The sequence below is a fragment of the Melanotaenia boesemani genome, chromosome 23, assembly GCF_017639745.1.
Source record: "Melanotaenia boesemani isolate fMelBoe1 chromosome 23, fMelBoe1.pri, whole genome shotgun sequence".
Classification (NCBI taxonomy): Eukaryota; Metazoa; Chordata; class Actinopteri; order Atheriniformes; family Melanotaeniidae; genus Melanotaenia; species Melanotaenia boesemani.
Window position 1 is genome coordinate 11,566,817 of NC_055704.1, and position 15,293 is coordinate 11,582,109.

At 36.3% G+C, this 15,293-nt stretch overlaps 1 protein-coding gene across 1 annotated transcript; it reads right to left on the minus strand.

The window, feature by feature from the left end:
* Nucleotides 1-8,915: 8,915 nt before the first annotated feature.
* On the minus strand, nt 8,916-15,137 carry asb13a.2 (ankyrin repeat and SOCS box containing 13a, tandem duplicate 2). The gene is made up of 6 exons (XM_041977157.1): nt 15,021-15,137; nt 14,275-14,462; nt 13,853-14,009; nt 13,623-13,757; nt 12,718-12,909; nt 8,916-12,252 (listed from the first exon to the last, which is right to left on the minus strand). The coding sequence occupies exons 1-6, from the start codon at nt 15,061-15,063 to the stop codon at nt 12,125-12,127; spliced, it is 843 nt and encodes a 280-aa protein (XP_041833091.1). The 5' UTR covers nt 15,064-15,137; the 3' UTR covers nt 8,916-12,124.
* Nucleotides 15,138-15,293: the final 156 nt, after the last annotated feature.

Below are 15,293 nucleotides of genomic sequence, written 5' to 3' on the forward strand. Positions count from 1 at the left end.
GTGGAAAGCTAAAACAGGTAGTTGTATATTTGCATTTTACCATACCTTTTAAGAAGAACTTTACTTAAACTCATACTTGCAGCACATAACTTATCTCAGAGACATTTTGAACTTGCAAAAGCCAAACTACCTGTAACTGTTTTCACCCATGAAAGGCTGCTTGACACTGCAGCTGTTTATGTGACACTTGAGCTGCAGACAATCAACAAATGCTTCGTACTTCAATACTTCTGGTTTCACTGTGCTCTAAATTAACAGTAGCAGACAAAACGAGACAGTTAAATAAGTAGTTGGTGTCTCCCCCCAGCTAAAAATAAAAAAGCATGTGAGGTTTGAAAGTAGAACAAGACTTCCACAGGTGTAAACTGTGACTCCTCAGCACCTCGCAGGCGCCAGGCTGTTATGCTCATCTTCCTATAAACTATTATTACAGCTTAAAGAGTAGGAGCGATTAAATGTTAAGGGATTATGCTTTGTTGAATCAATTGTGAATCTTTGTGTTATAGCTGTCGGCATAGCAATGTTGGGGATGCATGTGCACTCCAGTTCCTGACCTCAACAACTCCACTGCTCAACTTAGCTGGTATCTAAAACAGGAAAGAAAAGCAGTAAAAACAATTCTTGAGAGATCTGATCAGTATAGAACAATGTTATCTTTTAAGGCTTGCCCTATAGTCATGTAGGTTGTTTCAGGCATACAGTGATAACATGTACAGACTCTGCTCACACATACAGTACAGATAAAATGGATACACTCGCTGACCACTTTATTAGGTCCACCTTGCTAGTATCAGGATGGATGGATGCATAGATTCAACAAGGTGTTGGAAACACACCTCAGACATTTTGCTCCTTATTGACATTATAGCTTAGCATCACACAGTTGCTGCAGATTTGTCAGATGTGCATCCATGATGACAATCTCCTATTCAGCCACATCCCGGTAAACTCCTCGTCATGTTCAAGAAACTATAGGGAGATGATTTGAGCTTTGTGACCTGGTGCATTATCCTGCTGGAATTAGCCATCAGAAGATGCTACACTGTGGTGATGAAGGGATGGACATGCCACGAATTGCTGTGCATGAAAAGTGCAACCAGCACATTCATGTTTGTTATTAAAAAATTGAATGGGTGACTACCTATTATGCAGTCAACAGGTTTATTAACTTTACATGTTTTTGCCAAATCTATTCAATTTAGCCTGTTATTATTTTTGTTGTTTTTAAATGGGTCACACAGTTTTTTTTATTTAGAGCTGTTACATGTGTAAGTTAATAAACATGTTGTGCCTTAGCAAAGGTATTTACAACCTCAACACACACCTCCTCCAACCCACTTGTCCTAGTATACAGCACTTCTCTGTTGGCACGGAAAACAGTTCACAACACTACACCTCTGTCATTGTACACGCCCTGTATGTCAGCTCTGTAATGAAAGGGGCAAATTAATACTTGTCAAGTAGAAAAGTGTAGCCTGAAAACAACACTACCTTTAGAACACCCTGTACTGTTCTTCACACCAGGTAATGGCTTTCTATTGTGCTGCACAGACAGACAATCTATTGGTAGATGGGTCAAATTTATCATTTCTAAATTACTGAACAAATGCATGGGTTTGAAAAGAATATCTACAAATGTCATCAATAATTACTGATGAGAATAGTGACATGTCCTGTTTTGGACATTTAATTTGGAGATTTTTTTCCAGACTGGACAACAAAATCAGTAAAAATACATTGTAAAACATCCAGAGTAAGCACTTCTTATAGTGTATTTACAGCCTGAAATAAAATGAATACAAGATGATCCGATCATATTGCTTATACTGTTAATCAAGTATCATTCCATCTATTGTTTTGGGCATCATTACTAATGCACCAAGAGGCAGCGGTTTTCATTTTACATTCCACAGATGTCTAAAAGTTGCTCGCAACAGATTTCCATTCCTTGGGCTGCCACACATTTATTTTGCAAACTGAGAAACAGTTATGTAATCTGTTTAGATGCTTTGCCTCTCGGTTCTCAGGGAAAGCAAATGTACTGAATGTTTTTCCACCTTCGGGTACTGAGCCCATACAGGTCTGACAGAAAATCGAAGTGCCATGGGTGTATTTAGAAAGACTGTGTTGGCAAATGCTGCTTCCTCAATCTTTGATGCTACATTTAACCGGAGGATTGCAAGTCCACCCATAGTTAATCTTTTGAAGACTGACTCATTGAAGTAGTCAGCTGAGATGGAGTCTCAGACATATTTAACCCAAAAGAATCTGCGATTAGAAAGAGGCCATTTTTAGTTTGGACACACTTACCTCTTTATTTTAAATGTGTAGATATGTCCAGGTTATGTTTAATACTGATATGTCTGTAATGACTTATTTTTATGTTTTATAAATGTCACTCCACATAACTACATAAAGATGGCCAGTCCTTTGCTGACATGCTGAACTTCCCTGAAAAAAAACAGGCATGCGTCAGCAGCTGAAAAGCAAAAGACTGAAAGAGAAAGCGTTTGAGAAGGAAACTCTGCTTACTTCATTCGCACTTAAGCAACTGTATTTGAGATTGGGCAACTCTGTGACTGGGGACTCCTTTTAGAAACTACAACCAGATGTCTTGGTCATCTAGACTGCTTTTGAAGTTTCCCTGTGTGTATGTGTGTATGTGTGTGTGTGTTAAAGTGCACATAGCCTTTGGCGCTATGATCCAGACAGATGTGAATGTTACTTTCTCAGACCTACACAGCGTGTTTGACTGTAAGTGTGGGAGCAGAATAAGGGTGGAGGCCCAACTTTAAATCTGAAAACAATTATAAAAGCTTTCATGTTAATTGTGTAGTTAGTGAATTATTATAATTAAAGTGTTAATCCTCCAACTTCTGTGCTCAGTTTTCCTCTGGTTATATTTGGAAGGTGTGCATTTCCTGGGCTTGTTTTGTCTGTTTTGCTCATTACTCAGCGGGTGGAGGAGGTGTAATGTCAACTTGAGTGGAAAGAATAGTGAAAAAAGGTTTGGTCTGATCTCTCAGTCCACCGTCAAACTCAGTCTTTTTGATTGCTCATGATGACGCTGCTAGAGGTCAGGAACTCATAGTCTTAACAGTAAGAGATAACTTTGAATGAGTCAGTGGTCCGCTGTTTAGTTTATAGCGCCATAGGGGTTATGTAATAATTCATAGAAAAGTACCCTGAACTTCCTCATATAGAGTTCATCTTTTTTAAGCGTATAGATTTGTACCAGTTTCTGCCTTTAAAAACCCTGAGAGCTCATAATTACACTGAATGTACTGAATTTTCTACTAATAAAAGTTACACGTAATACAAGACAGACACCTTTGTTTTACTAAATAAATTCCATGTGACCACATATGTTTACTGATAAATGGGAATATGTATAAAGTTAACCAACATTAAAAAAAAAACAAACATAGCATATAGTATATATATCAGAAAAAGAAATTATATAGCTGTGTTTTTATAGAGTATTCATATTTTATAAATATCCTCAATTAAATTATTGAAAACAATCACACAATACACAAACTGAAGCTACTCTTCTGCTAACTTAAGCTGGCTTTTTGGAGTACCACTTATCTGGCAATATGTTTTTTAATTTTCCTGATGCAAGTTCACTGCTGCACTACTTGGGTATAAATTAAGTACATTTCTAAAGGGGCTTCTAAGTGATTTTTAAGGGTTTGACTGAGCAACTAAGTAAACAAAGCAGTGGCTAGTCATCTGTTGCCAAGCTAGCTTAGCTTAGCTTAGCTTAGCAGCTAGCTCTGAAAAACCATCAACATTGACATTGACATTTGTAGATGCTGTTTAATGGAGTAATAAATCAATGTGGCCATCATTTTGGCTGTTTCATAATGTATAAATATCTATAAAGGCAGTTCTACATCAATAACCACAAATAGATCTCTCAGGCTTAAATTAATATAATATAAATGTGAATTTTATCTCAGTGTAGCATTTTTCAGAAAATGTTTGATAAACAAATTTTTGACAAGTAAAAGTAAGCATATTTATCCAAGAGAAGTCATGTAATTTTAGTCTAAACTAAAGCTGCACATCTCTCTTTAGGACATAAGCATTCATGTACAAAGCATATATGGCAAATATCTACTGATAGGACAAAGTATCCATTAGATAGATCAATAAATAGACAGTAATGATTGGTATGTAGTATAAAGCTATATCATATGTCTCTGATAGCTTACTGAATAATAAAAATAAAATATACTAATAATAAAATAGCAACAGTGAATGGATAGATTTAAGCAATCACTAATTATGAAATTTAAACATGAAATTGACATTTTTACTGAAAATCAAAGAAGTGCAAATGATACTGTAAAAAAAGCTGAACTTCTCATGTGCTGTAATAATCTTATTTTTTAGAGAAATGAAAACTTAATTTTATAACAGTCAAATAGCTTTGTCAGCTGAGTTATGATTACTTATGTGATGTTTATTGTTTTTGTTGCCAAGTGACCGTCATACAATACTGACAGCTGTTTGGTGTTCCCATTCCCAGCACTATATTGCTAATTGATGAGTCACTCTTTCGTTTTTCAAGACACAAAAAGAATCTGTTTTTGTTTTTTTTTCCCCCCCTGGCGTTACATTACAACATTGTTAGGAAACCCCCACATAGCTGGTTTTTGTTTTTTAAAACTGCATAATCACATAATCCAATTTTAGTTTTAGTTTCTCTTCATTGGCTTCCAGTGAGAAGAATTGATTTTAAAATTTTACTTGTTTCATCTCCGACATGCTCATTGAATACACACCAAAAAGATCCTTGATATCATCAAGTAAAGGTTTACATGAACTCTGGTCCACTACACCAGTTCTCAAAAGCTTTTAGTTTTAGTTTTTATTGTTTTAATCTGCAACATTGCCCTTTATTTAAATTTGTTTTTTATTCTTACTTGTATTGCTTATTTAATGCTATGCTATGTTGTTGAAGCACATTGAGTTTGCACTTGTAGTATGAAATGTGCTATATGAATAAAATTGACTACTACGATTAAAGTCCCCCCTTTCTCTTTCTATGGTTAAGATTCCAACAGTCCTGCATGAAATAACAACAGCTGCTGCATTGAGATCAGTGTTCATTCATTTATTCTGGGGATTTCCATAGAAAAATGAGGTCACATTACTTCTGTTTGTGTGCTCAAGAGCTTTTAAGAGCATACTTCAAATATTTTGTCCCAGTACTTAATTGTTAAGTATCTAGTCTGATCAAATCTGCTGATCTAGTTCTGATCAGCAGTAAAATTTCTCAAATTATCCTTGATCCCGATTCTGCAAACCAGCTCAAACATATCTATAAAATGTTCAAGTCCAGTCTTCTGACATATTTGTGGAAACCCTCTTAAATTCTGTATTTTAACATGATGTATATTGGTTTTTTGTTTAAGTCAGACAAAAAAATCTATATTGTTTTCTGTTGGTGTGAACACATGGTTAGGCTAGCATAACATTAGTCTGAAACTGGATACTGCAATTGAAACACTTAGCCAAGCTCTGAAAAGAGAAATCCAAACCTGTGATCACCTACCATATCTGGGGCTCTGCACAACAGCTGGATGTGCTAACTAGTGGTTAAAGTGATAAGTTTTAAACCATAAACATTTGTTTCTGAACCAGCTGAATACAAGACTTAATATCTTAAAAATGGTCAAGTTAAAAGGTGATTAGCTTAACATGCTTGTCTGTGTGCTAAGCTACAACTCACTGGTAGAAGTGCATTGGGTTGAATTCATAAAAGTGCCAAAAATTGTAGTGTAACAAATGAAAAACTAAGAAAATTACACATAATTGGTGACCCAGTTGTATGTGGAAACATTCTTAAGTGGAAGAGGTTTTCAAATGGTCTCCAACCAATCTGATATGATGTTCTGAAGTCCTGAAAACATATTTCCACTCCTCTTGTTCCAGACTGCTGTCATATTTAATTAACATAAAGTAGGTTACAAAACCATTTATAGTGACAGATCTTTCTGCAGAAAACAAACTTATTGTGCATTCTCAAGCTCACATATTGAGGTTTTATCTGTGATTTTATATAAGGCTTTAATGTAGTGTCTCACATCTGCAGCTCATTTGAGTGGTGTGTGTGTGTGTGTGTGTGTGTGTGTGTGTGTGTGTGTGTGTGTGTGTGTGTGTGTGGGTGGGTGGGGGGTTAAGTTGTACTGTCTGATTGGGAAGCGTAGCACTAGACCATCACGGCATCTAACTTTGTGTTTATTTCTGATTCTAAAACAAAAACTTCCCAGTTCTGTCTACTTAGTGCTTCAAATCCACAATCTGCTCTTCCAGTCTGCTCTTTTTGTGTTGCTTCACTTGCCTTAATGCCAACATACAGTCCCTTCTCTGTTTATGGCTGACTGACAGAGACCAAATTTCTCAGAAGGCATAGGAGGGATGCAAGATGTCAACAGGACCTGATCAATTATCCACAAGCTGAAGAGAGCAGTTACATAAGCTTGTTTTCTCTTTGCGCTTTGGGTCTGAACACATGTTGACTAAATTAACACAGCTTGTTGTAAGCTAGCTGCTAATGTTTGGTTGACAAATTATTTCTTTATAAATGGCGCAACCTGGTGGAAACAGAAAGCAACTGACCTCGCGTTGAAGGTAGGGATCTCAAACTCTGGTCCTCGCGGGCTACTGTCCTGCTGATTTTAGCTGTACACATGATTCAAATAAATAAATCCAGCTTATCAAGTTCTACACAATGAGCCATTAATTTGAATCAGGTGTGTTGAAACAGAGAAACATTTTGTAGATCACTGACATAGCCTTATTTGTTTAGAATTTTAGCTAATATTTCCTTCATATGACAAGTGATTGAAACACTTTAAATACTGTTTTTTTGGCTTAAATATTAAGTAAAACCATTTTAAAGCCAGAGAGTAAACCACAAAATTTGAAACACATTAAAATTGGAACCAATGGGAAATCAAAAAGTAGCTGATGTGGATCATAAACAACACCTAAACATTATAAAATCCTTTAAACCAGGGGTGCCCAATCCAGTCCTTGAGAACTATCCTGCAACTAGACGCGTCCTTTTACCAACACACCTGAATCAAATGAATGGCTTGTTACCAGGTCTCTGTAGAGTTTAATAACATGCAGATGAGAGAATTAAGCCATTTGATTCAGGTGTGTTGGACTGAATAAGGGACGCATCTACAAGTTTTAGGATAGTAGTTCTTAAAGACTGGACCTGGGCACCCCTGCTTTAAACCATAACCAGCCTCAGGCACTGTTTTTGGTTGTAGCAACTGTTTCCATGCCTGGGTTCATACTTTTTACTTGATAACATTGACCATCAAATTGCAATACGTCAGTCTCAACTGAATGTTACATCAAATCTCCATGGATGTGTTGGCCTGTACTGAACAATCAGGGAAAAATAAATGCCATTATCTACAGAATTTCTTAGAGTGCAAATAATGTGACTGGAGCTGGAAACAGAGTTGATTCTGTTTGATATCAGTCTCCACAGAACAGATACCACTGAATAAAGCATGGTCACCAACAATAAAATCAAAATAAAATGAAATAGTTAAAAAAAAAACCTAATAAACAATTAAAGAAATCTAAAATAATAAACACAATACTAAAAACAAATGGCTAAATAAAATGTAAAATAATGTGTTGAATTGTTGCCAACTCATGCAGACACATGACAAGCAGGTAAGCAGTACAATTTATTCAATAATCAACATACAAATCATATTCACAGAAAACATTTTGTACAATTTCATTAATATTAATGACAATTTTTTGCAGTTTTTAAAGCACCTTCACGTGTTGTGTATCTATAAATTCTAAACTTTCATAACACTTAAACTAATGTGACATCCAAGGAGAAATGTTTAAAATAACCTCAGGTTTAAGTCTCCTATAATGGACAGGGCATATTTCTCATCCTAGATAACTGGACATTCCTTCATATCTTTCCTCCTCTGTGTTTATTCTAGTCTCTTGTCTGCTCTTACAATGCTTTCAAACCCAGCACGTTTCCTATGGTTATTTTAAGACCCATTTCTATTAGAGTGAGCTACTTAAACCAGTATTAATATGAGATCTGTGCTTCAACATTATTTACAGACCAAGCTTTTAATGACTTGGACCCCATTTCCTTAGAATGCGTAACAGTCCAAGTATGTTGTTATGATGGAAGGTGAGTTTCCAGGAATTTTTATTTTAATTAATCAAGCTTTTACAGCTTGGCATGTTTATGAAGCACAGCAGACATATTTAGGCCAAAACTTTGCAGCCCAGGCACATTTAGCTCGACAGTCAAACAAGGGCAGAGAGACATGAGATTTGGAGGGTGATCTGAAACTACAAAACTATTGGGTTTGAATACTTGGTACAGATCTGTTAAGCCAGCTGTAAACACGCAGGTGCACATCTTCGTGAGAGCTGTCAGATGGGTTTAAGCTCTTTACATCTGGTGCGATGTAATTGAGGCTGCTGGCAGCTCCTCACAGAAGATTGAGGTTTGAAAACTGGGAACTTTAAACCCAAAAATTCTGACAGGTGATATCAATAAGCTGCATGTGGATGGTAATTTTATCCTTCTAAGTGAAAAGGGCAAAGAAGAAAACAAGAAATATAACCATAGTTTAACATTCCTGTTATGTGGATTTGTTTTTAAACGATAAGACCATTGATTAAGACTAAATAAATGGTAGAAGTTTTACTTCAATTTAACATTTCAGGTTGACAAATATAAAATATGATTTGCTTTTAACCTTTTAATACATAACCCAAGAAACAATAGACAACAGAATTATACTTTTTTAATTTATTTAAGTCTGTATTTGACTATTAAAGTAAAACTTAAACATAAATAATATGTCCATGTGTGCAGTATATAACTGTCCGAATTGTTTAACCAAGAATCTCAATCATAGTGGGGACTTGATGAAAAGTATCTTTTCTTTTTTCAGGTTTTTTTGTTATTATGTCTCACTTGAAAATGTGTTGTTTCAAATTCAAAATGAACAGTTTAAAAAAATAAAATAAAATAAAATAAAGAATTCACAGTCCTCTTGCTGGGTTCCAGTTAAATATAGATGTAAATACATATTAAGCATTTTGTTTTTATCTATATTTTACACAGCATTCCCACTTTTATCCTTCAGATATTCAATCATAAAAAACCTTAAAGGAGTGAAGATGAATTTATCATTCAAAAAAATTAAAAGATGCCACATAGTAAAATTCAAATTACAAAGAATAGGAGTAAATCTAAGACACTAAATGTTTAGTTGAGTATAAAATAAGGACTTCTACATATGAACAAAGGGTTTGATTACTGCAGATTTTCTACATATTTGTTCTTATCACCCACATATAAATGCAGTTTTGGAGCATGAAACTGAGCATTTTGGAAATTGTCGTTCATGGTGATGCTTTATTTTTGTGTATGGACTAAATTAAAAAATAAAAAATACCACGGTATTTTTGGCCGTATCAGTTCTCATAGGTTTAACATGAGAACTTCCTGACCTCCTTGTTTACAAGGCAACAGCGAACTTAGCTAGGCTAGTGCTAACCTTGCTAACAGAACTTCTTACATGCTTGCAAATAAATGTAGAGTTACCTGTCGACTAGAAAAAAGAGCTGAAGCATCAGAACATGTTACCGAGTACGCCACAGCATAAAACAGCCCTGGGACATTGCCCATCACGAGTTGCGGAGAACTGGGTGGTTTTAGCTTAACAACAGTGAGAATTTTTGTTGTTCCAGGATAAAAACTTCTGCTTTCAAAAAATTACTAAGCTATGGGACTAAAAAATATTAGTGAAGCTGATGTAGTGTAAGAGCACTGTAGCTTGCTTAATGCTTCTATTTTATCAGAGTGATATAAAAACAACACAGATGTAATGCCAGATAACCAGATGCTTACTCTAAAAATGTCAGTTCTCTTAAAATATTAAGTGAGTGTTGCTGTTTATAAAAAGCAGGCTGAAAGAATAAGAAAGTTCCAAGGAATATTTGCCTTCATGTCAGTCTGGGAGACACAGAGGCAGATCAAGCCAGAAGTAGAACACACACAGTGGTTTAATGTGTAATCCAGCATCATCTATTAAACTGATGTCAGATCATAAAGTGTGTGTATGACCTTATTCAACCTCGATGGATAAAACAGGCCATGTCAACTCTTGAAACACTAAAGTTTAGAAATCTAAAGCAATCTGAGGAATTCATAAACAGCTTTCTGCACCTGTAGCTAAGAATATCAAGACCTACAGTAACTGAGCTCCCTAGGTCAGTCCCTATAAGCAGACTTTATGGAGCAACAGGCACAAAGCTATAAATAGGCAGCCATGATCAGTATCTCCTTGCGAGTACAGTGTCTGTATCAATCAGAGACTGTGTGAATTACAAGAATCTCAGACGAAGCAAAGCAGAATCTGGAGAGCTTCACTTTAAAACACTGTTGCTTGGTATTCCTCTGCATCCGACATGTTTTCTCTTTTGTTATTCCAGGAATGCAAACTGTGTGTGCAGTCGATGTCTCATTTTATGTTAAACTTGACACTCAGCAATTAAAATCCCACCCCATAATCGACTAAATATGACATAATAAGCCAAAAAACTAAGTTACTTCTGTATTTAGCTAGCAAGTAATGGAAATAAAAGTCTCCAACACACACCTGTTTCTTAGCTTGGGCCCACCTCAGAGTGGTGTTTTTCAATTAGCAGTTCAGATATGCTGACAATTCAGATATCATTCTTATCGCAGATGCTCACACCTCCATGTTTATCTCCAAGAACACGAAGGTTGTGTTATTTTCAGCCTCTGCAAGATTTTTCTGTTTGTTAAAGTCACCATCTGTGATGTTTGCCTCACATAGAAGTTTTCTTGGTTTCTACGGTAAAATTAAAACAAAGGCAGCTAACTGATGGGTCACCAATGATTTAATTCTGTAAAAAGATTAAATGCTAATTTAAGCTTAAAGTTGTAAACAGTTATCTATTTGCTATCAGTAACAGCAACAGACTGAACTCTTGACTCTTATGTCCAATGTCTGATCTATGAAAACTGTCTGTGTGAGGGCATGATATTAATACTGGATCTGAGCCCAGCTCTAATTTAGACCAAACCACTTTACAGACACTATATTAAACCTTAGGGCACATCTTTCCTTTAAGCATCCATTTTCAGCTTTTATGTTTATGTGCAACTCTCAGTCAGAATCCTTTAAAACTGGCTTTGCACGTTTTAAAAAAGAAAATGTAAATTTGTTAGAGCTTAGAGATAGTAACTATAAATGTAGACATATTTTTAGTTTCCTTAAAAGCAAATTTGCCAGGGTATATTTTAACTAAATGTTGCGTCTTTCTCCCTTTTTAAAATGGTAAGTGCTATTAAAAACAAACAACAAAAAAACTGGAGTATTGCTATTTAGACTCCCCAGACATATATTCCAGTTGTGCTAGTAGGCCATTCTTACACTAATAACTGCTCGTGTTTTTATGACAGTATAGTATTTCTTAAGCTGGACTTATGACATTTGTTATGCTTCTATAGTTCAATTTAAATTATTCCTAAGGAGCATCAAGTATCCCACTTTTACCTATTAAGTCCTAGCGTCCTAGTACGAGGACATCACATTTTCGGTTGTCTGCACCATAATACTAAATTCTGTGGAACTGGAACCTGTTAAGCACTAACACTGCCATTTGGTGGTGCCAGAAGAGACTCTGTTTATCAATTTAAAATGACATTTATATCTACATCATATATAATAAAATATGTCTAATTATAAAAATGTGTATAATCACAAATCATATATTTCTATTTATTGGTTTCTCCTAACTTAAAAAGCTGGAAGAAATTGCTAACGTAAGTCAAGCTAAAGCTCAGGTCTCAGGAGGTTAAGTCACAGCCTTCACTGTGACTCTGGACTTTCAGGTCTTGAGAAAAAAAGTGCAGTTTTAAATCATGTGATGAGACTGTGTTTGGCACGATAACGTTCTCTCTGCTGTGGGAGCTTTGCTGAACTTGTGTGGGTATTGTGCATGTGCTCTGAGTTCCCCGTTGTTTCTCTGAGCGGTGATCGTCATCGTCTTGTAGCTGTGACACTCACTGATAGCAGAGGTAGCTGATGATGAGTTTCGGCATATCCAGTTGAGCTATGGCTTTCAGAGCAGTGGTGCCCAGCTTCCTCCTCACTGCCAGCCTGCTGAGCTGCTGCAGACTCATAGGGGTGGCTACAGACATAAGAACCAAGGCGAGAGGTACAACATTAACCAATAACATTCTTGTTAATGTCCATTAATTTTTGTCCAATTCAGTGTGGTGGGGCAGTTGTAGCCTAACCCTGCAATTAGCAGGCAAAAGGCAAGAGAAACCATGCATACACATGGACAACATGCAAACTCCACACACCGTGCAACCCATTCTTGTTAATGTTAAGTTGGATATTTGTCACGTGAGCCATTAAAATGTACTGAATGGCTCATAAACTGCATTTATGAGCATTTAGAGTATGGTCAGTAATTAAATTTAACTATGGTGTTAATAATACCATATGATAGCCTCCAGTTACAGTGAAAAAATTAGTTATGGGCGTGTAATCGAGCACTTTTTGGAGGAGGAGAAACCCATCTTTGGTTGCCATCTGCTGGTGCTTAACAGACACCACCACTGCACAAACTGATACACAGTTTACTTACTCTCATAAGACTGTAGGCAGGCTGCAGATGGAGAACCTGGTGTGGTGTAGTCCACAGGTTTCCTGTTGTGCTGATCTCTGGCGTAGATGTTGGCACCAAATTCTACCAGTATTTCAATCATTTCGACTCGCATGTTTTTAGCTGCATGGTGCAGTGGAGTCTCATGTAGCCTGGTAGCATTGACTTTAGCTCCTGAAAGGTAATGTGAATTTAAAAAAACATGTCCTTGTCTTTTGAGCTCATTAAATAACACAAACCAGTGTTTTGACTGCCTGACCCTGTCTATGCCTCTGAGTGGCAAAACCATTTATTTATTAGGTAACTACCCTGGCTGCTAATTCAAATCAAATTAAATTAATTTTTATTTGTAAAGCAGAGTGCTTTACCTAATGAAAACAATTTTGGCATATTATAAACACAAGTCTTCATTCACCCAAGTATATGACCTAACAATTTTTTAAAAACACACCTGATCATAATCTCTTCATCTGTCTTACATTCATTTTGAATTTGAAGCAGCAGCAATGTTAAAAAAAAAATAAAAATAAAAAAGTTGTAAGAGGGGCAATAGAAGGCTGGAAAAGTAATTGGCACAAATCAAAAACAACTAGAGGAGCATTTGGCAAATAATTTGGTTAACTGGCAACAGGTCAGTTATGCGTCTGGGAATAGAAAGAGCACATCAGAGAGGCAAAGCCTGTCAGATGTAAAGCAGCAATCTGTAACACAATGGATCTAAAAATTGTGGAACAAATAAAGGCTGTGTTACTTTAAAAATCTACTGAGATTTATTCACATTTCAGATAAGTTTGGAAGTATTCACCCTCCCTTTTCTTTTTGTAATATGCTATATTTTGCAAAGTCTTAACTGGTTCATTGCCTCATTGTTTTGAACCGATACCTACCTGCATTGAGCAGAACTTTAACACAGTCTGTGTGCTGATTGACGCAAGCCACATGCAGTGGTGTCCCGTAGTAAAGGTCATATGCCTCAAGAAAAGCACCCATGGCAATCAAAAGCTTCACACAGTCCGAGTTACCTAAAACCAAACAAACAAAAAAGTCACCGAATAATATTATTAAATGTTTTATATTAAAACAGCATGAAGTTTGAAAAAGATTGTGAAGCACTCACCTCCCATGCAGGCCTCGTGAAGGGGAGAAGCTGTGCGGGAGGTGAGGGCAGGGTTGGCCTTGGCACCATGCTCTAGCAACAGCTTCACACACTCCAGACTACCAGCTGAACAGGCATCACACAGTGGTGTGCTCCCATCCACATTCCTTGCATCTACCTGATTGGAGGGATAAAATGTTCGGAAAAACAGCAACCTTTTCCAGCATATTTTCTCCATCAAGCATTTAACTGGCTTGTTTGTTGGTAATGGTTCTGATAAAAATCAAATGTTTGCATTTCATTTACTTTAATTGATGGTTTTAAACTTCATGGTTGAGTAATTAATGTAATTATGAGAAATGCAGTTAAGTAAATTCAAATATTTTCCAATAAATATTCTCATAGCAAGCCAGGCAGTAATCTCTCCATCTCCCTGAATTCACCTGGGCTCCAGCTTCCAGCAGCAGCTGTACACACTGGGCTTGGCCATGTAGGCTGGCCTCATGCAATGGTGTGATGGAGTCCACGGCCACCATGTTGACCGAAGCTCCACTTTTAATGAGATGTTGTAATTGAGAGGCCTGGCCTAATGACGCTGCCTTGTGCACCTCTGTTCTTTCAGCCCAGCAGCCTGCAAGGCGACGGATCAAAAAACATGCATGCAAGTAGACTTTTAAATGACTTTTTCATTCATTTATTTCAATGTACTAAACACGGTTTATCAAAAAGGCCGTTTACCTTTTACAAAATAACCATTTTTTGGACAATGCTGAAATACAGTATTGTAAAAATAAAATAAAGTAAAATACTTGCAACCTAGCTAAAGCCCATTATTAGCTTTACTAGAACTGTTGAATACATTTTAAATTTATATCACATAAAACACCTGAAGACAATAATATTAACATGGCAAAAAGCCAAAAAAAATTATTTGTAAATGCATACAATAAACACTTACAAAAATATTATTGTCGTTTAGTGTGGTTATACAATAAATTCAGCGATGCAAATGGATAATATCATCTTATAATATTATTTGATATAATTTTATGTGTCCAAATCCACACTACCTGCTAGCTAAACTATGCTGCTATGCTAGCTAGCGGGTTCGCCAGGCTGTCAAACTGGGTCAAGATTTTTAAAAAGCGATCATGTCACTTGTCCTGCCTTGTGTGTGTTAAAAACTCACCGATATCTCCAAAGTAATACGGTTGAGAATTTTCAATTTCCATCCTGTTTTTTCTCCTATCAAAGAATAAGCAGGGTCAATGTAGAGCGAGTTGTTTGTAAACAGCCGCTTCCTCGCCGTCAACGTGCTGCAGGAGTCACGTGACACACCTGTAACTCGAGATGCACGCTGGTAATTGACGTTTTTATCATTCGTAGGTCGTCTATTAAACATTACATAGTAATTCATATACAATTATTATATATTATTATTAAATGCATATATTTATTGTGT

Coding starts and splice junctions, on each gene's coding strand:
- asb13a.2 (XM_041977157.1), bottom strand. CDS start 15,063: ATGGAAATTGAAAATTCTCAACCGTATTACTTTGGAGATATCG. Junction 14,463..15,020: donor GTATTACTTTGGAGATATCG/GTGAGTTTTTAA, acceptor GTCGCCTTGCAG/GCTGCTGGGCTGAAAGAACA. Junction 14,010..14,274: donor TGCTGGAAGCTGGAGCCCAG/GTGAATTCAGGG, acceptor CCCTCCAATCAG/GTAGATGCAAGGAATGTGGA.